Source organism: Numenius arquata, chromosome 5 (assembly GCF_964106895.1).
Source record: "Numenius arquata chromosome 5, bNumArq3.hap1.1, whole genome shotgun sequence".
Lineage (NCBI taxonomy): Eukaryota > Metazoa > Chordata > Aves > Charadriiformes > Scolopacidae > Numenius > Numenius arquata.
In genome coordinates this window covers 49,154,662-49,179,528 of record NC_133580.1, presented here as the reverse complement: position 1 = coordinate 49,179,528, position 24,867 = coordinate 49,154,662, and the positions used below count along the sequence as shown (strand labels likewise).

Below are 24,867 nucleotides of genomic sequence, written 5' to 3'. Positions count from 1 at the left end.
TAATTTGTTCATTTAGACAAATGGAAAACAATTGTATTAAGAGCTTCAGTGGAGCTGTATTTAGTTCTTCTCTGTAGGATATAAGTCTAGAAATGTAATTTTATTTTGAAATAAATGATGGGATTTATCATACATAAATAAAAATCTGAAAAAAAAAAAATCTACCAGTATTCTGTGAGAGATGGAAAAAAAGTCATACGACCCAGCAGACTGAGATTCCTCTTTCCGCTGCTTCCCAGAAATAAAAGATTTTAAAGTTCAGCTGAGTTCAGAATAGAAATAATAGATACCGTGCTGGGAAAATATTTTGACAGAGATACCGGTAAGACAAATGAAACTAATATATATTACCAGATCCACAAATAATAATGAAACACTTTGTATCTCATCTCCATAGAAGTTCTTGCAAGAGGGGTTATGTACTGTGGGACTTCTGTCAATGCAATATATTATATAAATGCATAATTATTCATACAACTGGTAAAGTTCCCAGGGACTAATTTTCCTGCAGCAATATAATTCAAAAACCTTCCAAAATAATAATTGCTTAAATAATCTCTGAAATGGGACCAGAACAGATGAATATTTGCGAAGACAGCTTGAAAAAAATAAATTAAAAAATCTAATTTGACACATAGCAATTGGAACAAACCAACATTTATCTGAGGAGAAGGACGGAGGAACCAAAATGCACTTCTCCAACCATGTCTTTTCATAATCCTCTAAACACATTTCTGTCACTTTTCCATTATAATAGAAAATAATGTAACTGCAAAACCAGCCTTACAATGCTCATCTGCATTGAGCTCTGCCCTGTCCTTCTGTTTACATAATTTCTTTTCATATTATTCTTTGATTGCCAACATTTTGAATGTATCTACATTTTTTTTTAAACTCATATCCCTATGCCTCACCTCTTGAAGTTTTTTTCACCAATCTTGCTTCCTCCTCACCAAATGATCAGACAACCTGTGGCATCTGTCTATCTAGTTTTCTGAAGTGCAAAACAGCTTTAACTTACTCAGTAAAACTCTGGATAATACACAGAGAGATTTTACCCCAGCATACAACTAACTGTAAGAAGATCATTACATACTTGTGTCGTGGTTAGTCTGAGATGGATCCATAAAAACTGGGTAGATGAATGGGGAAAACAACATTGTTATGTGTGTTAAATTTTCCCTTCCTATGGAGCAGAGCATATTGATCCACTAAAGTCTGGCAAAGCAACTAGCAACAAAAAAGATCTCAGGTGCACAGAATATAAAAAAAAAGCCCCGCAGCTGCAGAAGCACAGAAGGTAAAACTCATCCCTCCCTGCAGGGAACTTTCTAAGAAAGAGGTGGTCACAGGGAGTGGTTCTCCAGGTGGAGGAGGTTTCCTTATATATCTTGTACTACTTAAAAGGCAGAAGTTCTTACATTGTTCAGTTGGAAGCTATTTCCTTTTCTTGCACACAAAACCTGGGAAAACCCTTTTTTCTCCTTGCGTTGCCTTCAGCATTCATCATTTGAAATGCTAGAAAGCACGATGCAGCATCACATAGTCAACCTTGCATTTGATACAGCTGCCTATAAACCATCCAGCCACCGATTCATGTCTACAATACCATCCACTGGTGCAAAAGCAAAAGATCAGTGAAGCTTCAAGAACGTCGTCTCCTTTCCGAGCATGTTCTTTTGCACTCAATATTTTACTTAGCTTCTATGAAAATTTAATATAAGATAGAACACAAACAACCACCAATTTATATGGGACTTCGGAGTGCAAATATCCAACAGGTACAAGGGAATATAGAATCTGCTTAAAAATCAAAAAATAGAAATGCTCTTGTATGCAAAAGAAACATTCCTCTTAACCCAAATCATAGAAGTAAATAACTTGAAAGGAACAATTTTAAGCTGGAGAGGGATTGAAGTAGCACTGACTGCACAGCACATTGCCAATATCCTGGACTTCATTGTCTGTATCCTTTAAATATGACCACAAAATATTTAATTTTTCCTATTTTCTCTGCATCTCATGGCAAGTATCAAAACCAGTATGCAGATTTGATCAACAATTAACAGCCACAAATGATCTGTCATTTTCCAGGTATCAAACGGCAGAAAACACAAAGCATCAATATCTGATTAAATTTTACAGGCTTTAAAGTGAGAGCAGAATTGCAGTGGTTTAAGGCTCTAAGGGCAGAAGATGTTAAAGATGTCAATCTTTGCCAAACCATCTCAAAGATAACATGCTCTGACATTCTAGCCACTTCTTGGTCAAACTTATAATCGAGTAATGTTTGGAGTGTGCCTTTCAGTTTTATATTTTTGAAACTCATCCAAGCTTTTAAAAAACTTTACAAATGAAATCCTTTGTCACAACGAACATGCTTAGCATTACTGCGAACCCAAGAAAATCCATCCCTAGGTTTCAAGCAAATAGTTAAATACTAAAGGAAATTCGGCCAGGGCAGACAAATGGGTGAAACTCAGTCTCTAGATAGATGCCTAAACAGAAGCTGCCTATAAGCTAGGTATCTAATCTTCTATCCTAGTTAATGGAGATTTAGTTAATGTAATCAGAGGAGTCTAGGGTTATTTAACTTATCCCATATTAGATTATAACAGTCATATGAATGGCTCTTTGGGTTCCTTTGACGGTATCGATCTGATCTCCCGTGTTGATCTAATCTCCATCAATTTTAACAGGAGCTTAAGCAACTGAGACTCAAATGATTTGATAAAGGTAGGAGTCTGCCCATTTGTTCTTCCCTAGAGTATACATGACATGGAAGTGGGGCTGGCAGGTACAACACAAGACCCATGGTAGATCCAAATACTTCTGAGTGAGAGATTAAGGAGCCTCTGTTCAAATGAGCATCAGACTATTTAAACTAGCAGTTAAAATGGCACTAGGCATCTATCTTTAAACAACTGAACTGAGGCCTCTAGTTTACCCATTTGTAGCTGTGTATAGAAACCTAAATTTATGTATATTAATCTGTAAACTGAATCCCATTTGTTGTATCTGCTAAGATCAGCTTGGAAAACCAAGTTTAATGCTGTAACATTCTCAAATTCTACCATCACAGAATTGTTAAACTAATTAGTACAGGAAAAAATCCCAATACAAAAAAAGGAAGAAGACATTCAAAAATGTATTGTGGTAACAATAAAAACAGATGCTCATATAGCATTACGTTTTTAAGTAAAATCCATGAAACTATATTAGCCATCTTTGGTATGATCATAATTCCTACAATCATTCAAAACTCTCCTCCCTCTGTAAATGTGGTCAGAAATACAATAAGAATGTTTCTGGTCAAGGGCAAATTGCATTGTTACCAAAACCCTGTTTACTTAAAAAGAGGCATCACAGTAAAATAGGAAGCCCCACAATCCATCCGTTCTCAAAGTTTTTTGAAAGACCATTAAAGATTACACCTAACTATAATTCTACAAAGCAAGAATTTGTAGGAAGCAACTCAGCAAGTCCTCTTCCACCACAGTCTCATCACTCATTATTTAATGCTGTGTCTATAATTTCTAACCCATAACACAACAGCATAGACTTTGCTCTCATTCACAAGAACCTTTCAACTATTACTTCATTAAAAAAACCAAAAAGCAAATTATATATGCTTTTAAATTCTGCACCAACACAAACAGCTATTCCTTAAGGTAACTCTATTATATGAAATAATACCTAAAAAAAAGACAGTTAATTTTGAGCTGTACCGTAAAATGACTAAAGGACTGAATTTTGCACTATTGATGCTGCATTTTATCAGTCTACCAACTAACTATAACAGTACCAATGAAAATAACAGCATTAAAGGTTTATACTTGAACAATCTTTTCAACATTATGTTGATGATTCTAGAAAAATGAGATCAAAACATGCCATCCGATAGTCTGGTAGCAATGACAGATAAGAACAGAAAAGTATAGGATGGTCAGTCTGATACCCGTTTGCAAAAATTTCAGGTCATATAAAGCAGGTTCATAGACTCAGTGAAAATTTTTGGTAGCCTTAGAACCCAGTGTCCACTGTGTACAGAGTGCCACAGAATGTCACTCATAGGTATAATGACTGCTTGTTTCAAATGGCAGCCACCATAGTTTTAGAAAAGAAAAAAAATCTTTTCTTAACAACAAAACCAAATAAATAAATAAAATATTCTTATTCAAATAAATAAAAAAAAAAAACCACAAATACAAATAAACTCAAATTAACAGAGTTCTCAACAATAAATTGGTATTTTAAAATAGATTGTTGACATAGTCTAGGATTTTTCCACACATCCTCCTAAGGACACAGTGGTAGTACTTCTGAGTTTTAATACACAATGTTAGGTGGAAACAATTTTCTGGGATAACTTATGCAGAGCAAAGGTCATGCACTACAGCTTAATATCACATTGAACAATTTAACACCTCCTGAAACCCTACACAGACAACTATATCTAAATACTGCAGATATGTTTCTTTGTGTGAACAGGACTAGTGATAAACACTATTTTCATGGCAACTGAATATTTAACAGCTCCAACAGCTATGAAGACACAGCAGACAACCTCACGTGACTATCTATAGGTAACATCCTATTAAACAAACACTGTAACCACCACTGCACAGTGGAAATAATGTCGCAAATGAACTGTATTCACTTTCATTAGGACAATAATTCTAAGGCCATTTCCCACTTGCATTGCCTGGCCTTGGTTTTCACTAAAAAAGCATTTTACCTCAAGAGGAATACTTGTTGGCTATTTATTATATAAGAAGAAACTTCAATGCTAAAATTGCAGGGAGCATGGAGTTCCTTTGCAGGTAAAAAAGTATTCCTGTGAACTGCTTATTGTACCAAACTTCTGTCAAATGTTTGCAATATATTATAAAGTTATATAATTCAAATAGCATACCATTAAAAAGTTAAATAATTCAAATAGCATTACCTTTACTCCTGGTATAAAGGTGCATTATTGTTTTTGTTAATTATTAAAGTCATAGCATTAGCCTCAGAAAGGTTTAATCATCTACTGAAAAAGAAGTCAGTAATAAGAGCATATAACTTACATTATTCATATACTCGCTGAGCAGATCCTGCAGGGCCTGCCGCACGGCATTGCACTCAGCTACGATTCGTTCCCGGCGGTCGTCTCGCGTGCATGAGGAGTCTGCCATCAGTGCTGCTCCACTGATGATACTCTCCAGCCTTTCTTCAAGAGATGGTCTGAAGCGGGCCTCACTGAAAGTCATTGGGTCTAAAATAATTTTGTTCTAAAAAACAAAATACAAGTGGAATAATCAGGAGTGTACATGGGTCTTCAGCATTTTTTAAGCGTCTCTTATGTCAGCAAAGTTTTTTGTCTTTCATATAAATAAATTACCTATCAAATTCCTGAAAATTCAATATTACAGAAATATCTGGTAGCTCTAAAATCCCAAAATATATATATATAAAAAAAAAAATATATATAAAAAAAATTCAGAACCTATTGTTACAAGACTATTTGAACACAACCTGTTCAAATATGTATTTGGGAAGGACATATTACGAAATAAATCAATACAAACTATTGTAGCATGCATTCAATGTGTGCATCTTTACCTCTGTAAATATATATATATTTAATACTGAAGTAAAGTAGTATTATTCTTTCCTGAATCTTCTGACAATTTCATGGATATTCAGGAAATAAGAAAGGTGCAAGTTATCTATGACTAAAGAGAGAGTGGAATATTCTCTGTTAATACTTCATCTGGATTATTTTCACCAGTATACTACACTGCTGAAATGCTACTAGATTACCTCTTAATTAAATGAAAAAAATGAGGAAATTAACGCTGTAAGAAAACTATTATTAGATAATTGCACTTAGACAAAAATGTTAAATACCTCTCACTCCCATTCTGTAGTGCATATTTTAAAAGCCTTTTTCTAAAGGCTTTTGCAAGCTTTTGGTTTTTTTAAAATCAGGAAAAAGTGCTGGATTATTTAACTAAAAAGAGAGCACTACGTGAAGACAGTCTAAAAATGTCTTTAATTTGTCAAATAGCCTACTGGTTAGCAAAATATCTTTATTTCACCGGAAAAAAAATTGATTTTCAAAGACTGTTTTCTATTAACGACATGTTAATTCTTAAATTATGATCACTGCTAAACAGTTGTGCATTTTATATAACAAAGTTATTACCAAATATCAAATAGAATCATAGAATACCAGGTTGGAAGGGATCTCAAGCATCATCTGGAACAACCTTTCTCGGAAAAAGCACAGTATAGATAAGTTGGCCCAGCACCCTATCCAGTTAAACCTTAAAAGTGTCTAATTATGGGGAATCCACCACTTCCCTGGAGAGATTATTCCAATGTTTGTTCTCATTGTGAAAAATTTTCTTCTTGTGTCCAATCGGGATCTCCCCAAAGGTATCTTGTGCCCATTACCCCATGTCCTTTCCATGTGACTCTTTTTACAAAGGGAGTCTCCATCTTCTTTGTAGCTACCCTTTAAATATTGGAATGTGGTGATAAGGTCTTCCCTAAGCTTTTTTTTGTCTCGGCTGAACAAACCGAATTCTCTCAGCCTTTCCTCATAGGGACTTCACTTCTGACAGGCTGCCTGTTTGAAAAGGAGCTATTTACCACCACCCTCTGCATGTGACCTGTCAGCCAGTTCCCCACACACTGCACAGACCATTTGTCTAGACCATAACACACCAGTATCTCTAGGCGGAGGCTGGGGGGAACCATGTCAAAAGCCTAATCCAGTTAGACGATGTCCACCATTTGCCCTACATCAGCCAAGCAGGTTACTTTGTCATAGAAGGTAATCTGGGTTGTCAAGCATGACGTGCCCTTGGTGAATCCATGCTGTCTTTTCACCATCACCTGCTTCATTTGACTTGTGATAGCCCCCAGGAGGATTTGTTCCATAAGTTTCCCAGGGACTGAAGTAAGACTGATGGACCTATAATTTCCTGGATCCTCCTTTAAGCCCTTCTTGCAGACAGGGGTGACATTAGCCTTCTTCCAGTCTTCTGGGACAGCACCCAATCTTCATGACTTCTCAAAGATTATGGAGAGAGCCAGCTCTCTTAACACACTTGGGTGGATACTGTCAGGAACCATCTATTTTTAGGGGTAATACTGTAATAGTTCTTATACCAACTCTTCCCTCCTGGTGGTGGGTCTGTGTTTGCCTCAACCTGGATTGTTGTTCCCAAGGCCTGGGGTCTAACAGTGCTGGTAAAGACAGAGGTGAAGAAAGTGTTGAGAACCTCTGCCTCTTCAGTGTTGTTGGTGATTAATTCACCTCTCCTGTTTAACAGCGGGCCAAAATTTTCCTTCTGTTTCTGCTGGTTGTTTATGTTCGTGAAGAACCTTTTCTTGTAGTTTTTGACATCTCTGGCCACTTTCAATTCGAACTGAACTTTTGCTTTTCTAACTGCATCTCTGCACGTTCTGGCAATGCCTTTGTAGTTCTCAGATGGTATTTGTCTGCTTTTCCATCTCTGGTAAGCTTCTCTTTTGGTTTTGAGCAGACTCAGAAGCTCACATTTAAGCCAAGGAGTCTCTTGCTCCTTCTACTTCCCTTACGTTTAAAGGGGATGAACTGTTTTTCTACTTCCAGGAGAGCATTCTTGAAAAACTTGTAGCACTCACTTGCTCATTTCTCCTCCATGGAAGCTTCCCATGGAATCCCTCCCAACTGACCTCTGAGTGAGCTGAAGTTTGCTCTTCTAAAATCCAAAACTTTGTCTTTGTATTAACCTCAGCATATAGGGGTAGAAACTATGTGTTTTAGCCCTATCAGTGCACAACCTTAAGTAATATTATGAGTTTTGAGTCACCGCTAGATTATATTCTGACCTGCTTTTCTCCTTTTGTGGTTCAACGTAACAAATAAAAAAAGCAATAATTGCCTGCTTCCCCTTACATGTGCGTTAACAACACCATGTAATTCAGTAACTTTCTGCTCCAGTCATGCAAAGAGTTTTCAAAATTGCATATTTTCTAAAAATGCTCTGTAAGCTGTGCACTTCTCATTTGAGGTTTAAAAGAAAATAAATAGTGAAATAAGAATGAAAAACTTAATCTAATAATGACACCTATTTTAAAACACATAGGATTTTTGTTAATGAGGCATTTTAATTTTCACAACATTTTGATAACTTTATGATTAGTCTATTTCCTTTAATATCCAAGAGCAATCAACAAACAGAACCCAAATGATATAGTTAATTTGAAAAAATACAACACACTATTAAAATGTAAATCAGGATTTAGGGACATGATACATAACCGACATTTGCCTTTAACGTTGAAAACTGTATCTGTTTGCTTTAAAACAGAACATGCTCAAATGAACTTATTGTAGGCTAAATTCTGATTCCAAGTGAATATGCTTTCATTAATTCAACGGGACAGGGCTTTTACAAAAGATCTGCTTATTTCTCAATAAAACTTCCAATTAACTCCACACACAAAAAACATAACTCTCATTACTATACAGAGAAAGAGGATTAAGCCCTGACAAATATAAAACTTAACTGAATGCATAGCAGTTAAATAATAATAAACATAAGGATGTCAGGAAATTTCTGAAGATTCATTATTTAATAAAAAGGACATATAGAAGAATTTTAACCAGAGAGCATATTGTACCAGCTCCAGGCGCTGCTGACTTCGCAGAAATAAATGCAACATTACCCAGAATGTGAAATAATCTTCTAGGGTCTATGCTTCACAGTAGTAAGAAGAGCATTTTTACAAGCATCTAAATTAGAAATTACTTCTCTAAGAGTTGGCGTTATGCATATTTATGTAGTTGTGCTTTTCAGTCAAATTATAATACTTAAAGAATAGAGTTCACGACTACGCTATTCTTCCTAAGCACTGGGATTTTCAGAAATCAGCAATATAAATTCATCTTCCAACAATATGTTTAATCCAGTAGTAGGAAGGCTGAAGCTGTGTCAAATGAACTATCTTAGCATTTTATCCCATAAGTAAGAAAAAGTTACTAAAAAAAATAATTAGCTGCATGTTTCCAGTTATTTTCAGTGTTTTCTTATTCAAATCTGTTGTTTTTGTTTTTGTTTTTTCCAATGACTAAAAAATGGTCATGTTAATGGTCATACGTTCTTTTTTTTTTTTTTAGAAAAAAACCAACCATAAAAATGGTCATTAACAAGCACTTCTTACTAGAGACTACTGGATTTCCAATAGCAAGCCTCTTTCTCAATCCACAGACTTGATCAAAGCAACATCCAGACAACACTATTGTAATTTTCATGTTTCAGTTGCAGCATTATAACCAGTCCTTCCAGAAATGCCTCGCTTTTCCTCCTTTCCTTATAGCCACAGGTGTAAGGTTCTCTACTTACACAGCAAATTTCAAACAGTAGATCTTACACTTCTCAGCAAGTCATGGATCACATTTTTCTTCTTAGAGGTTTTTGAAGACCCTGCACTCAGTCTTCTATGAGACACAAGGACCAACCAAGTATGTATTCCTGGAATATTTCCATCCTTTTTGAGCCTTGAGGATGAACAATCTGCAGATCAAATATCTCCAATATCTCTGACCACTGAAAGCCAACTGACTAGTTTCACAAGCAGTTCTCTCATTCTCTATGAATAAATTTAGGAAGTTCTGTACGTGTTACATGCAAACACTATTTACATTTTAAATAATAAAGTTTGTATCTATGAGGGTGTATAATTAATACAATCCAGCTTTCTTCACTGTAAAATATAGAAAATGAATATATTTATGGGGTTTTTCCCCTAAATAAGAAGATATCTTTATGACCATCAAACCTTAGCTCATGAAGAATAAAAGCTACTGAGCTGCACTCAATAATTTTTCATCCATATCACATAAAATTTTTTGTTTATAATGAATTTCTAGGCTTAAGAAGTCAGTTAAGTATTTATTTGGGATATTCTGATAATGAAAAGTCACAATCACAAAATAATTTAGGTTGGAATGGACTTTTCATGGTTATCTTCTTTAAATACCTCCTTAAATTAGAGTCAACTTTGACATTAGGCCAGGTTGCTCAAGGCTTCATCCAGTCAAGATGAAATCTCCATCCTTGGAGATTTTCCAGATCTCTCTGCCCCCTCTTTCAGTGTTTGATCACATTCATGGTGTAGGTTTCGGTTGTTGGGTTTTTTTAATCTCTAATATCCAAACAGAATTTTCCTTCAATCAGCTTGTGCCAGTAGCCTCTGATCTAAATACCATGAAGCTCAAAGTAGACTCTAGCTCCATTTTCTCTACACCGTCCTACTAGGCAGTTGAAGACACCAACAACATCCCTTCTCAAAGTCTCTTATTCTGCAGTCCAAAAAATTCTCAATTCTGTGATCCCCTCCCAATTTGTCATGTCCTGCAGCCCCCCCATCGCCTTGCGATCTCAGCTGTATCTATTAAAGTCTGTCAGTCTTCCTCACACTGGGAAGCCCCATAACCTGGAAGATCTGATGCAGTTTCATACATTGCAAATGTAGGGGCAAAAATCACTCTCCTTGACCTAATGCTTACACTTTTACTAATGCAGCCTCGTAGGCGGCTGATCTGCATGGCTGTAAGGGTGCACTGCTGACTGAGGTTGAGTTTGCTGTCCACCGGGAACATCAAATGCTTTTTTTGCACAGCTGCTTTATTAACTAACGTCACACAAAACACACCATATTGACCAGAACTAACTTTTGGGACTTTCAATCCACTTTTATAACAAGAAACACTCCTGGGAAAGAAAACCTTACAGGTTCTAAGGAAAGGAACGGAACTATTATTTATTATATTTTAAATAAAGTATGATGTAGTTACCTACTGATAGATGGTTATGAAGAAATATTATTATAGGTGTTTATTTTAAATTCTAAACTTTTCCTAAAATATCTTAAAAGGACAACAGGTTTCTGAACTTTGGGAAAAAGAGAATAGGAATGAGAACCTGCTACTTGACAGTTATTAACATTCATGTCTCAAAGAGACACTATTTTTGCTTCTGAAAGGTTTTACTCCTTTTCAAAGAAAGCTTGGTATCAAATGCAACTTCAGACTGTTATAGACACATACAAAGTTTTTACATGGATATTAACATTATGTTAACAAGGAAACAATGTCTTCTTGGATGGAAGAATAAAATAGTTGCCAGGAAATCCAGCTAAATAAATTCCTTCAAAAGTCTCAAGTCACTTCTTGATAGCCAGTTAATGACTGATGAATGTAAATGAATTGGAACATTTTACATTTTTAATTAGTTAATTAACATTAGAGCCATAAATCAAGGACTGACACCATAATTCAGGACTTATGTTTCAAGCCTCTTTACAACTGTAGACAGATTAGTGTAAAAGTACATAATTTTTACCTTCAGTTGCTGAAACAAAGTCCAAGAAAATTAATTGAAATGTAATTGGAGACTTATTTGAAAACTGTTAAACTTGTGATAACATCTTTTTTAAGTATATTGCAGTTAAATTATTTCTCTTGTTCTCTTAATTATTTTAAAATTACATAAAGGTGTGTTTATAGAGTAGTTGCAGTGTTTTCATAAAGAATAAAAAACTTTTAGAAAATAGACCTCTTCATACTAGCCTACAGGAGAGCTGGCGAGGGACTCTTTGTCAGGAAGTGTAGTGACAGGACAAAGGGTAATGGTTTTAAATTGGAAGAGGGGAGATTTACATTAGATATTAGGAGGAAATTCTTTACTGTGAGGGTGGTGAGACACTGGAACAGGTTGCCCAGGGAAGTTGTGGATGCCCCATCCCTGGAAGTGTTTAAGGCCAGGCTGGATGGGGCTTTGATCAGCCTGGTCTAGTGGGAGGTGTCCCTGCCCATGGCAGGGGGGTTGGAACTCAATGATCTTTAAGGTTCCTTCCAACTCTAACCATTCTATGATTCTAATTATTACTATAAGCTATCTTTATCTAGGTCAAACAAGAATAAGCTATAGGGGCATCACTTCTGAAATTTAAAATATTAGCCAAATTATTCACACTTCAACTAAAAATCATTAAAATAACCACATAACCCACATTGTACTATCAGACAGCACATAATTACTGAAATTGGTAAAATTTATCTGGATTAGAATACCTTTTTCAACAATATAAAAAAACCCCAGTTTTAATTAGAAATATAAAGTAAACTAAAACCAAAATATTATATTGAATTAACCTTGGAAAAAAATTTACAACTCCAAAAAAGCTATGATTACCTTATCTTTTGCTGGGCGTTTCCAAATTAAGCATGTACTCTTACAAGAACTTACTTATTATGTGCATTGTCTTATTGTTCATGAAAAATCTGCTCATCTACTGGTTTCCACAAGTAGAAAGTCTTAAGGAAATTTCAGCAGCTTCTTCAGGACCACAGCTTTGTTTACTTTTTAAACACATAAGTATTGTTAATGATTTGGGGGGCGGGAGGGAGGGAGGGAGGAAGTTTCAGCTCTTAAAAAGCTGAAAATCAGCCAACATAAGATGCATCCAAATTCATTCCTAAATCAATGGATAGACTCAAGGTTTGATACTGCTCAGCATTTTGTCAAGCACATAGAAAGCAGCACCTTTTGAAAACACTAAATAGCTTTAATGGAAGACTACTGCTACTACTACTATAACAACCTTAGAGCCGGTAACAAAGAGATTCTAAAATTATAGCTCAACTATAACTCACAGTGAAAATTGTGACAAATAATATTTTTGGAGGAAAAGAAAACAAACAACAAAAACCAACACACCAACAAACTGGTCTGCAGAGTTTCCCTGTTTGTACAGTTGTGTGTATGTTTGTAAAAGGGAAGGTCAGATTCTTACCTTCACGCAGAGAAATCCCCACTTAATTACTTCCCATCTAACCACTAACTGAGAGAACAAGAAGGAATTTGGTATTTCCTTGTACTACTTTAATTTTTTTCTACTGTGTAAAAGGTTGACAAAAGTAATGATGGTCTTTATTGTGCCCCTTAATCTACCGTGCTCTGTTCTTTAAAACACGCAAACCCCCCAATTAAACAAAAGTTATTTCCTCCTGTAATTAACAGTTAATTTTAAAATAAACTATCAAATCATATAAAAGACGACCATTATTAGTTTCTTCTGTTCTAATGGGAAACAACCTTCTTTTTTTTTTTTTTTTTTTTTGGTTTGGTTTTTTTTTTTTTTTTTTGTTCCTGAGCTCCAGCCAAAGCTCTCTATTTAGCCAGGCTGGTCTTCTTCCCTTCCTGCTTGTTTTTTGGGATTTGGGTATGGCTCTTTCCTGGGCTTTTAAGAGTGCCTCCTTGAAGTATGACCAGCCCTCCTGGGCACCTTTGCCCTTCAGGACTGTCTCCCAAAGGACACTTTCAACCATGCTCCTGAAGAGGCCAAAGTCTGCCCTTTGGAAGTCCAAGGTGGCAGTTTTGCTGGCCCCCCTCCTTGCTTCAGCAAGAATTGAAAATTGTACCATTTCATGATCACTCTGTCCAAGACGACCTCCAACGTTTACATCCCCCACAAGATCCAATGCTTATAAGTATCTGAAGGGTGGGTTGAAGGAGGAGGGAGCCAGACTCTTTTCAGTGGTTGCCAGTGAGAGGACGAGGGGCAACGGGCACAAGCTGGAACATAGGAGGTTCCACTCAAATATGAGAAAAAACTTCTTTACAGTGAGGGTGACAGAGCCCTGGAACAGGCTGCCCAGGGAGGTTGTGGAGTCCCCTTCTTTGGAAATTTTCAAGACCCGCCTGGATGCAGTCCTGAGTAAAATGCTCTGACATGCTCTGGGCAATCCTGCTTCGGCAGGGGAGTTGGACTAGATGATCTTTATGGTCCCTTCCAACTCTAAAAATTCAGTGAAATTTAAGAAAAAGTATATTTTAAAAGCACTGATTAGGAAAACAAACAACAAACACATAAACCCAAACCAAAACTAAAAAAAGAACAAACAATTCACGCTGTGGAAAGAAGGAAAGCTGAATAGATTTTTCAGACTCAGATTCTCAAAGACAAGAAAGGCATCTTTAAGGGCATAACAACACAGTTGTGGGTCTAATATGAGACTCTAGAAGGAGAAAAAAAAGAGAAGTAGTGTTTGAAAAGTATTTGTATAAGACAATATAGTAGCCTACAACTGAGAAAGCAGCAACTGCAATCATACCACTGTCTAGCTGGAGTTCTGTAGGTGAAGGAATTATCCTAGATAGAATAGAAATATCTTTCAAGTAAAAAACTTCTGTATAACACAGTTTTACAAAAATTTAAATCTGAGGTAATTCCATAAAACTCAAGTTGATGTATTTTGTACTACGGTAAGCAGCACAGTACAACAGAAGAGACACTTAAGTGGAATTCAGGACTTTGTGATTCTATTATTGATGCTTGTATTTATCTGTTGTGTGACTCTGGACAAATGATACCTTCTTTCCCCTACTTCTCTTTTTACACTTTATTAATTCATCTATTTAGCATATAAAAACCTCCAGGGGAGAGACCATTTCCTAACACATTCCTTAGTGATTTAGCAAAATTAAAATACAATTTTTAAGGCAAATGTCACTGCAAAGTGAAAAATATGTCAGAAGAGAATCAAAAACTCAGTGAAAAATGCCATTAAAAACTCAAATTGATATATGTCTTGGGTAAACCACAAGGCAGTACGAAAAACTGGTTTTGTGTGAAAAGGAGCACGTAATATACCAAAGACACCCAGTTTTTCAGAACAATCTGTGAGACAAGACTATAAATAAGAGTATTCCATGTACTTCTTTGTCAGAAGTGCCTGCACTACCATGAAAACAAATGCAGTGTGCTCGCAGGTGTGGCTTGTGTACATATGTCAGTGTCTCTCAAAGTGCTAATAAGGCTATTATTAGCTATAAATCAAGTGTTTCTACCTGTCACTATGCTGCATTTTACAGACATACCATACGGGTGTAATTTGGAGAAATATGAACAGTATGAGAGTGCAATGCTTCAGGGAGGAGGAGCGTCCCCCTTCCTCTACCTTTTCCAGCTCCCCAAAACACACTCCTGCTCGCTCCATTCCAGGCACTGCAGCTTTTTGATGAGCCAATCTAATGTGTTAAAAGAACAGACCAGAGAAATAAGTAAATATCTTTCCCTCTGGGACAGTGCAAGGAATGAATTTATAGCAGTTTGATGAATATCACACTCAGGTAGAAGTACATATCCACATAGCAACAGCCCCCACCTCCGCAGCCTCCAGTAGTCCTTCTGTGACTCTGTTCTCTAAATGTAAACGAAGATATTGTTCCCTGAAATACTGGCAGTGTTCACTTATCACATAATTCACTTATATACGCACCTCAGATGTGCTAAATAAAGATATGCAAAATAGTAGTCTAATAGGAAAATTTCACTTAGTGTTAATCTTGAGCTGACAAAATTTTAATATATTTTTATTTAACAGTTCAGATATTCATATTTATTATTAATGATGAAATAAGCAACCTGTAATAAATCAAATAATAATAGAATAATTGTATTGCTACAGAAAAAGTATTTCCCTATAGAAATTTTTTTTTTTAATTTTTTTTAAAGTGTGTTTAAAGGTTTTAAAGTGTGTTTTAAGTGTGTGTGTTTTAAGGTGTGTTTGAAGTGTGTTTTAAAGGTTTTTTTAAAGTGTGTTTCGTTTGTGTGTTTCTACTATCTCTAACAAATTTGTTTGGATGAGTGTTCACTGCAAAAAATCCTTTGCTAATAAACTGGTTCTTATTCTACTACAAACAGGTTAAACGTATTTGACAGGAAAAGACACAAAACACCTCGTGTGTTGGCATGCTACTATTTCTACCATCAAAACAATTCAATGGCAATGTGGTATGGTTAAATTTACAAATAGTATTTCTGATTGCTAAATCTTTTAACAATACTAATTTACTACAAAAGCGCATTGCATGTGAAAAAAAAAAAAATATTAAAATAACAAGAAACCCACTAGATGGTGCTCTTATACAAAAAAATACAGATCAGCAGTACCATTCTCACTGCTAAAGGTGAATGAAGATAACATGCTCCCAAGCACTGGTAAGGAAGAGTACTTCCTTTTACAGAGCTCACACTTCTGCTATGCATTTAGTACCAAAATCCTGCCATTTCCAGTGCTGTCCCTTGTACTCTGGAACTGACATTTCCACAGTAGTATATACACATTTCCATACGTAAATAAGCACAGATAAAACATTAACCATAATATATCATGAAGGCAACTACTAAGATTAAAAGTAGAATAAACTTCTGAAACAGAAGAATAATACAATTTAGAATCATAGAATAGTTTGGGTTGGAAGGGACCTTTAAAGGTCATCTAGTCCAACCCCCCTGTAATGAGCAGGGACATCTTCAACAAGATCAGGTTGCTCCGAGCCCCATCCAAACTGACCTTGAATATTTCCAGGGATGGGGCATCTACCACCTCTCCTGGCAACCTCTTCCAGTGTTTCACCACCCTCTTTGTAAGAAATGTCTTCCTTATATCTAGCCTGAATCTACCCTCAACCTAAATTCAATCTGAGTTTCTTGTTGCTAAACTACTCCCCTTTTGCATGAAAAATTTTGGGGAAAAAAATCCCCAAAAGTAGCACACAGAAAGGGTTGCAGGGGGCAGGAAAATGCAGCAATGACATAGAAGAAAAAGCTTGTTTGGCCCTTAGCATCATCAGCACCCTGAAAATTTACTCTGTATTTCTATCTCTTGAAAGGTCAGTTCAGCATCCTCAAATACATTTTTTTTTTGCAAACTAGCAAAGTTTTTAGGTATATTGTGAAATACAACATTGTGCTGTTGTTCATTATTTTCTTAGAGATGACCAGTCTATGATTTTTCCCTACTCAGGGTAGATCTGAGGAGTACAGAAAGTGCCAAAGGATCTCACTATTGGGTAAGAGCTTTTGAAGCACTGGGATGCAGCCCTGCTGCCTTCACAGGTGAAAGTTCCAGTTTAAAAGCTACTTCAGCTCCATAAGGAAAAAAAAATACTGTATTTCATTCAAAGTCATATATGAGGTTATCTGAATTTGCATCACACTTTCTCCAGTGCACACTAACACGAGTGTCTCTATTTCAATTCAATATATAACTGCTACTATACAGAAATAGCCATTGGGCTGTGCTTCCCTAGACACTAGAGCTCAACAAGACTACCTTCAAATTGCTATGTGGGATGTGCAGTAATATTTTTGCAGTTGTTTCTTATGATTTCAATAGTGAAACAAACACATTTCAATTCTGATTCTGAAGCTCACATTGTGTCCTTTTATCCCCAGCATCATAAATCACTTCTCTGAAGAACATATTTAAAAGTAAATTGAGATTCCATAAGTATTCTGAGAAGTCCATTCTTAGGCTGAACACCTTGTGCATTTATTTGTCCAAAAAGCAACAACATTTTAAAAGCAGTCACTTAATGATACAGCATCTCTTCTGTCCACTACCTTTATGTTACATTTTGACTGCTCTTAATTTTATTACCAAAAAAAACCATCCCTTCTATTGTTGTAGCCAAGTATTTTGTCTTTTCAGTTCCTATGCTTTGGGTTTGGTTTTGGTTTTGTTTTTTTTTTCATTACACGCCTATTAGATCTTTCACTCAGTTTAAGGAGCACTGCATTCACTAGCGCTAAAAAATATTCCCAAGGGATTATTAATATCTTTGAGAAATATATTATGATAGTCTACTTATTAAATATTAACCCCATTTTAAAGCCTGAAGGGCAATGACAAGGGTCATCAGACACTTTCCTTCCCATAAAACATAGTAATCTCCCAAACGGTAGACTTGCACTATTCAAAATTTTATTAAAGATTAAGTTACCCTGCCTGGAGTTTTTCTGCTCAAAACCTTCTCATAGCAAAAAATAAAACATTTTCAGCCACTCAGGACTTCTCTCAAACATAGAAATAAATACCTCATATACCAAAAATAATTTTAAACACCTCTTTCAGTTCTTAGCCAGATCAATTCCTTTATAAATGGAATTATTTTCATATCCATTCAAGACTTAACATGATTTTTGAAATCAGAGAATAAAAGGGTGACACACAGGCAGAGCAACTGAAGATGTAACCTGGATCAACATTGCTCGTAAGCAACTTCAAAGACAAATGGTTTGTGCACACACAGAGAAAAAATAAATCATTGGAGTATTAAAATAACACCAAGTATAGGGTGTGTTTGGATTAACGTATTAAAAAGCAAGCACTGTATATACCTTTTAACAAACGTGATGTCATTTTACTCCATTGATAGATAAAGAACTTGCCAATTTATTATATACACACACACAAACACAAAACTCAAGGAGAAAGTCAGCTGAGAAGAGTCATCAGTTCTGATATTTTCTTTCTGGAGCAATACAAAAGAAGAGAGATATTTGCTTTTAGTATCAATGGAAAGCAGGGGGTTTTGGTCCTTTTTTCCTTTAGATATCTCTTCTCTCCCCTTTCTAAGTCACAAGCTTTCACAGAATCACAGCATTGTAAGGGTTAGAAGGGACCTTCAGAGACCATCTAGTCCAACCCCTCTGCCAGAGCAGGTTCACCTAGAGCAGGTTGCACAGGAACACATCCAGGCAGGTTTTGAATGTCTCCAGAGATGGAGACCCCACTCCACCGGACAGCCTGTTCCAGTGCTCTGCCACCCTCAAAGTAAAGAAGTTCCTCCTCATGTTCAGACAGAACTTCCTGTGTTCCAGCTTGTGTCTCTTGCCCCTTTTCCTGTCACCAGGCACCACTGAGAAGAGTTTGACCCCATCCTCTTGAGACCCACCCTTCAGATATTTATAAGCTTTGATAAGATCCCCTCTAGGTCTTCTCTTCTCCAGGCTAAACAGACCCAAGTCTCTCAGCCTTTTACTCATTTATTTTATCCTTGACTCATAATTTATTGTAGACAATCCTAGCCTTGTTCCAAACACAGAAATACTCCTTTTTATGTGTCTATACTGCATGCATAGTAAAGATTTTTATATTTACAAAACTGTTACATCTACCCTTGCAGTACTGTACAAGAATGATTGCCTCGCTTTTCATACCAAAATCTAAAGCAAAATATTTATAATGGTTTAAAATGTTAAGTATTATAGGGTGCCCTGTTTGAAACCCCCAGAATTTAAGTTTCCGCAGTGGTTAGAACGTCTTAAACTTTTTCAGCACACCCCACTGACACAGCTACATTTCTGGAAACTAAGAAATCACAATCTCAATCCATATTCTGAAAGGACACACTCTCCTACTCATCAGAGATCCCCAGTGCGCAATAAATACTATTTCTGCCTGACACCGCCCCCTCTGCATTCTGTCATGCAGAACGTGCCCCTCACCTATCTGCCTGCAGCCCTTGCTGTGGCAGATAGCCACTCAACATCTATTCATCCCATCACTTTATACCCACACATAAATATATTTTTATATCCATATCCCACATTTTACCCCCATACTTATCCCACATACTTTTACCACTTTCCAGTTGCCAGCCCCACGCTGGAGTGTGGATCTATCTGCACCTCAGTTTTCAGCTAGCACAGATTTCCTGGTCTTTCTCCCTTCATTTCTTTGCACTTAGTAACTTTACTATCCTTTTATTTACCTCCCCACCAGACTCCAGTTTGATGGGCAGGTCCTGTCTGTGGTAGACGTCATGATGGCTATGGGGAGAGCATGAAGGGTACTGGGTGAATCAATCCCACAACACTCAACTCTGGACTACACAGCAGTCTCTTGATAATCAGAAAGGGTGAGACATATGTAGACTTACCAGACAAAAACTACCATCTCACAGTGCAAACAGGGTATATTCAGAATTCACAATAAGTTCTTAACAATCCTCTCTATGTAACTTCCATACATATGTGCAAGTTTCATGAGAGGAGTAAAAGGTGTGTCCTTAGTTGCTGTAAGAACCGAGAAATACACCGTATTTTACTAATAAATCCAGGAATATCTGGGTTTAAATGATCTAAAATTAAATCATGAACATTTACGTTTAAGGACAAAAAATGAGGCATTAAACGTACTTCTGTAATCAATCAACTTCAAACAGTACTTTAAAGTAGAAAATCTGATAAACAGATTTGTGAACTCTTAAGTTCTACATAAATTATCAAATTATCTTCAAGAAGCAATAAATAGTAACTCTTTCCAAAACTTTGCTGCTAACGATTCACAGGTGACTTTATACCACAAGTCACCATTGTGTAGGGTATGACAATTAACATGACACCTATTTAAACACAATACCTGAAGTACTTAAAATTGGTAGAATAATTATTTACACACACATGTGATGATACTTTCATTCATAAAGTATTGAGACGACTTATACTGGATTTATTCAAAGCGTTAAGGCACAGCACACTGATTCTGAAATTTGAAATAATAAAGCCTAAGAAGTGTTAAATATTATGGTCAAACTTGTTTTTAATAGAGAAGAATTATCATGTAATACAAGGTTTATTATGCACTTCATACCAAATACAAATTGATCAATCAATATGAATGATACTATAAAAATAAATAACTTTAAAATTATTTTCACCAGTAGATATAAACTTTCTTTCTGTTGCTGAAGTAATATATTGCCAGCATAAAAATAAAACTTTTTTCTCCACCCTCTTTTTACCCATGAAACACTCTCTCTAGTCTAGTAATTTTTCTTGCTTTCTTGCTCATACAACGTAAGGGTAAATTCATGATCAACCTGCCATCACAGCTATAAACTTCAGCTTTCCCTAGAGTTTAGGGAATGCCAGATCTGTTGCAAAATTAGGTGTGAATATATCTCACTCAACAGCTAAGCAGTGAAGCAAAATAGAAAACATGGTTAGAAAGCAAATAAAATAATAGTTTCACCTTTTTTATCCTCAGTACGTCAGAGAATAAAATTTTCATTCGTTAAAATTAGAGAAATTTCTCAAAAAAAGGCTGGTTTTCCACGTAAAATTGTGAACAGAACACAGTATTATGGCTATAGGTCTCACATAGGCATTTATGATGCCTGCAACATCATGTAAAATGGAAACAACTTTACCTGAGGAGAAAAATTATGAACAAATATTCTCACAAAGAGGCAGGGACAATATCAGATGTCTCGCATAGTCTTCACTAAATGTACTTTCACTAAGCACAACGACTCTCTTTGCATTGAACAGCAGCCTTTTCCAGAGAGCAGCAGCGTCATCAGTTTGTCACATGTTTCCTTTTACTGTTTGTCAAACCTCTGCTGTCCATAACACGCAAAGTCCACATAAAAGCCAGAGTACAAACAGACCATAGAGGGATATTCTCAGAATCTTACCAGTAAGGGATCTGTGAGCTGAAAAGGTCCTGAAAACCACGCAGATTTACTTAAATTTTGATGCACAAAAAATTTACAGGAAAAACTATAGATACAGAAATATAGATATTAAGAAAAAAAAAAAGATGAATATAGTCAATGTAGGCAGTACTGTTTCACTTACTTGAAAAGCGTGATGGAACTGGAGTCAACTTCTGGGTCCTGCAGTAGTTCTGCATGGTTTTACCCTCTTTGTTTTTCTCTTCCTACATCTATCCACACATTTTCTGCTGTCATGTTTCCATCTCTATCCCCATTTCCCTTTTGCTATTTTTCATATACTCATTCTCTGCCTTTTCTCAATATCTTACTCAATACTCCTTTGATTCTATGCTTATCCTTTCTATTACCATCTCCAAAGTATGCCCAATGACAATTAGCCACAGGTGCAGAAGACAAGCCCAGTCCATCATGATGTAAGATGAACCACCTGTACTCCATCTGCACTTTCAGCCCTAAATACAGCAGGATTGACTAGCTTCTGCAGGTGTTTGACAGATGCTTGCATTGCAACAATATGTATTGATCAAAGTGAAAAAGGCACCATTCCCTAATTATAATTTTAACAAACCCTTACCTGAAGTCAGAATGAAAGAGAAAAAACGTATTTTCAGATACTGTCTGCAATTATTTTTTTTTTTTCACTTTCTAAAGAACAGTCCTCAACTTGAAGATAGGGAAAAATCACAATATAAGACTGGCAATGAAATTAACAGTTAAACAATTAGCTGTTAGGAAAGTTGCTTAAGCAAAATTGTAGCTATTTCTGGAATAGAGGCTCCAGCGCTTTGCCTGCAGCTGAAATGAATGGTATCAACCGTTTGAAAGATGATTTTTCCATATCTTTGATTAACATAATTCACAATTCAAGTTGAATGTTAATGTTTCCAGGATGCTCAGCTCCACCACCATCTTTATTGTCTTGACTTCCTGACTTGCCAGACAACCAGGATTTTACCATTCAACAAATCACAGAACTTGGTCACAGAACTAAAATGCCAGATTAATCAGATTTGTCATATTTTAAAGCAACGTAGCTAGATTTTTCAAGGACACTAGGGCAAAAGAGGACTTCTTTCTCTCTATCGTAGCACCTGCATATGAGCACAAATAATGCCTTATAATTCAAGTCCATTAGCAGCAAACAACTATTCCTCATTACAAATGACACAAATCAATCTCTGCACTTTACCTCTGCAGTCTGAGAAAATGGACCTGAATGAAAAGGGAAATTTGAGTCCTATTCAAGACCCACTTAGTTAAAATCACTCCAGATTTCATGGAGAAGCACTTAATTGTCAATAAACTTCTGATACTTACATCAAATTCATTTAGTGCTGCAGCAAGCTCTCCTATGCCAGTGTGCCCCTTGTTCTCATCAGTGGGTGAGGTGGCCTGGGCAGCATTCGAGATACCAGCAATTGCTTCTTGTACTTGCTTGAAGACATAGTCTCTGTTGGCCCTAGTGGCTGCAACGTCAGGGTGACGGAGAAATGCTTGGGATGCAGTATACAACATAGTGGCATTCTTCTTCAGAGCACCTCGAGCTGCAGCCATTTCATCCCTGCAGTGGGGATCTTTCAGTTCCTATACAAAACCACACAATTTTTATAGTTGTAAATGAAAGTTTTTGTGTTAGAATGTATTGTCGATACAGCTTAAGTGCCTCAAATTAAATACCGTCTGGTGATTTAGCAGAGATGGAGTCAATGACAAAACCGTAAGGGGGCCTAAAGGAAAGATGGGGAGGGACTCTATCAGGGAGTGTAGCGATAGGACAAGGGGTAATGGTTTTAAACTGAAAGAGGGGAGATTTAGATTAGATATTAGGAAGAAATTCTTTATGATTCTATGATCTACCATAAATCACAGAAAGAAATCTCCCTCCTGCCCAAGGAAGTCCATTCCTTCTGTGTAGCTACAGCTGTAATACTCTGCTCACAATATCTTCTAAACAGAAGATATTCAAAGACCTGAAGAAAACTTATCTAAAACATTCAAAATGACTCTTCCCGGTTGACTGGATTCAGTCTGCTGATTCCATAAAAGTAATCTAAGTGCAACAATCCTGCTGAGTAAGGGCTATATTTTTTTAAGTACTATATCTATGTCCTTTATAAAATCATCAGAAGGTAGAATCTTAAAAAAAAAAAAAAATATTAAGTAGATTCATGTATTTTTAGTTCTTAAAGACCTAATAAATATGCCCGTCATTATTTTTAGCCTTTACTTCATATTTGTTCTATTCCTCATATCATTTAGTGTTAGTTTTAATGACATACACTTTCTTTTGTTTCCCCTGACAACAAGCATCAGATACTGTACAATGTTACCAGAATGAGATCACACTGTATTATTGTTATTTAATCCATTGATTAATTTATTTAGTTGTAGCATATATCACACTCCATGAAAGCCTTTCAAACATTAGGTAAGGTAGTCCTAACAATATTTGTAAGGATTAACAAAACATTAATGCTTCTATTTAAAAACTATGAACAAGGAGGTCTCGAGAGCTGAATGGTTTACTTATGTTCACACATAGACTCTATGGCAAAAATTAAAAAAGAGCCCAGATATTCTGTATTTAAAGGTTCTACCCATTGACTACAACCACACATGACTGACACGTAACAGTTTTGAGAGAGAATTAAGTTCCTAAAAAAATCTATCAGGCTACAAAACAGAAGAGATATCAGGAAAATGTACAAACATCTAAGTAGTAAGTCCTAATGCTATCAAGATTTTCCACAGTTATATGAAAACCTTACTGGAATTATAAAAGTGCACCTTAAGAAGAAAATTTTAAAAGGCTTGTAACTAAGATTTTCTGTAATCTTTTCACACCTCCAGTAAGAACTTAAGAGACTTATACCTTCATTAGCTTTTACCTTTTTCTTTTTCCCAGATTCGGAGCTACACTTCCACAAGAGAATTGTCTGAACATACAGAACAGTACTGTTCATATAGTGACTAGATTTTATATTTTTAATGTATGTAATTTCAGTATAACTCTGAAAATGTTATATTTTATAAAAAGATACAATACTGATACAGAAGTAAATTGTCATTACTGTAATGAAGAAAATAAAGTTAATAGATGAATACTGAAAGCCAGCTTTCTAAATCCGGTGTGCTATGTAATACAAAGGTGTCACACTCCTGAATTACTGGCGGTATTCAAACACAATCAAAATTGAAGAGACCTTATTCAACTCAACATTGACAGCACTGTCAGGACTCTTAAAAAAACAGTGTTCAGGAGAAAGTTATCTTTATTGCCAAGTTGCATAATCGCAGGCATTAAATAAATGTTATCATGACTTTCTGGTCTTTTTTGCATCTGCCTTAGTAACAAATGAATGAAGTACTTGGATTTTTTAAGTGTCTGAAAATTAATAATAATTCCTGTCCTTGCTGAATTCGAATTATACTAGACTACCAAAGAGCCCGTGCTTTACCAGCTCTCAGAGTGACCTCAAGTCAGCATAGGTTAGAATTAAATGGGAATAAT

At 36.0% G+C, this 24,867-nt stretch overlaps 1 protein-coding gene across 5 annotated transcripts in view; it reads right to left on the bottom strand.

Moving 5' to 3' along the window:
- CTNNA2 (catenin alpha 2) overlaps positions 1–24,867 on the bottom strand; it is a 456,927-nt gene that overhangs the window by 355,702 nt on the left and 76,358 nt on the right. For all 5 annotated transcript variants that reach the window (XM_074148276.1, XM_074148277.1, XM_074148275.1 and 2 more), the window contains exons 5-6: positions 22,674–22,940; positions 5,070–5,273 (exon numbers count right to left, since the gene is read on the bottom strand). In XM_074148276.1, coding sequence (XP_074004377.1) covers positions 5,070–5,273; positions 22,674–22,940 — 471 coding nt within the window. The remainder of the gene's footprint in view (positions 1–5,069; positions 5,274–22,673; positions 22,941–24,867) is intronic.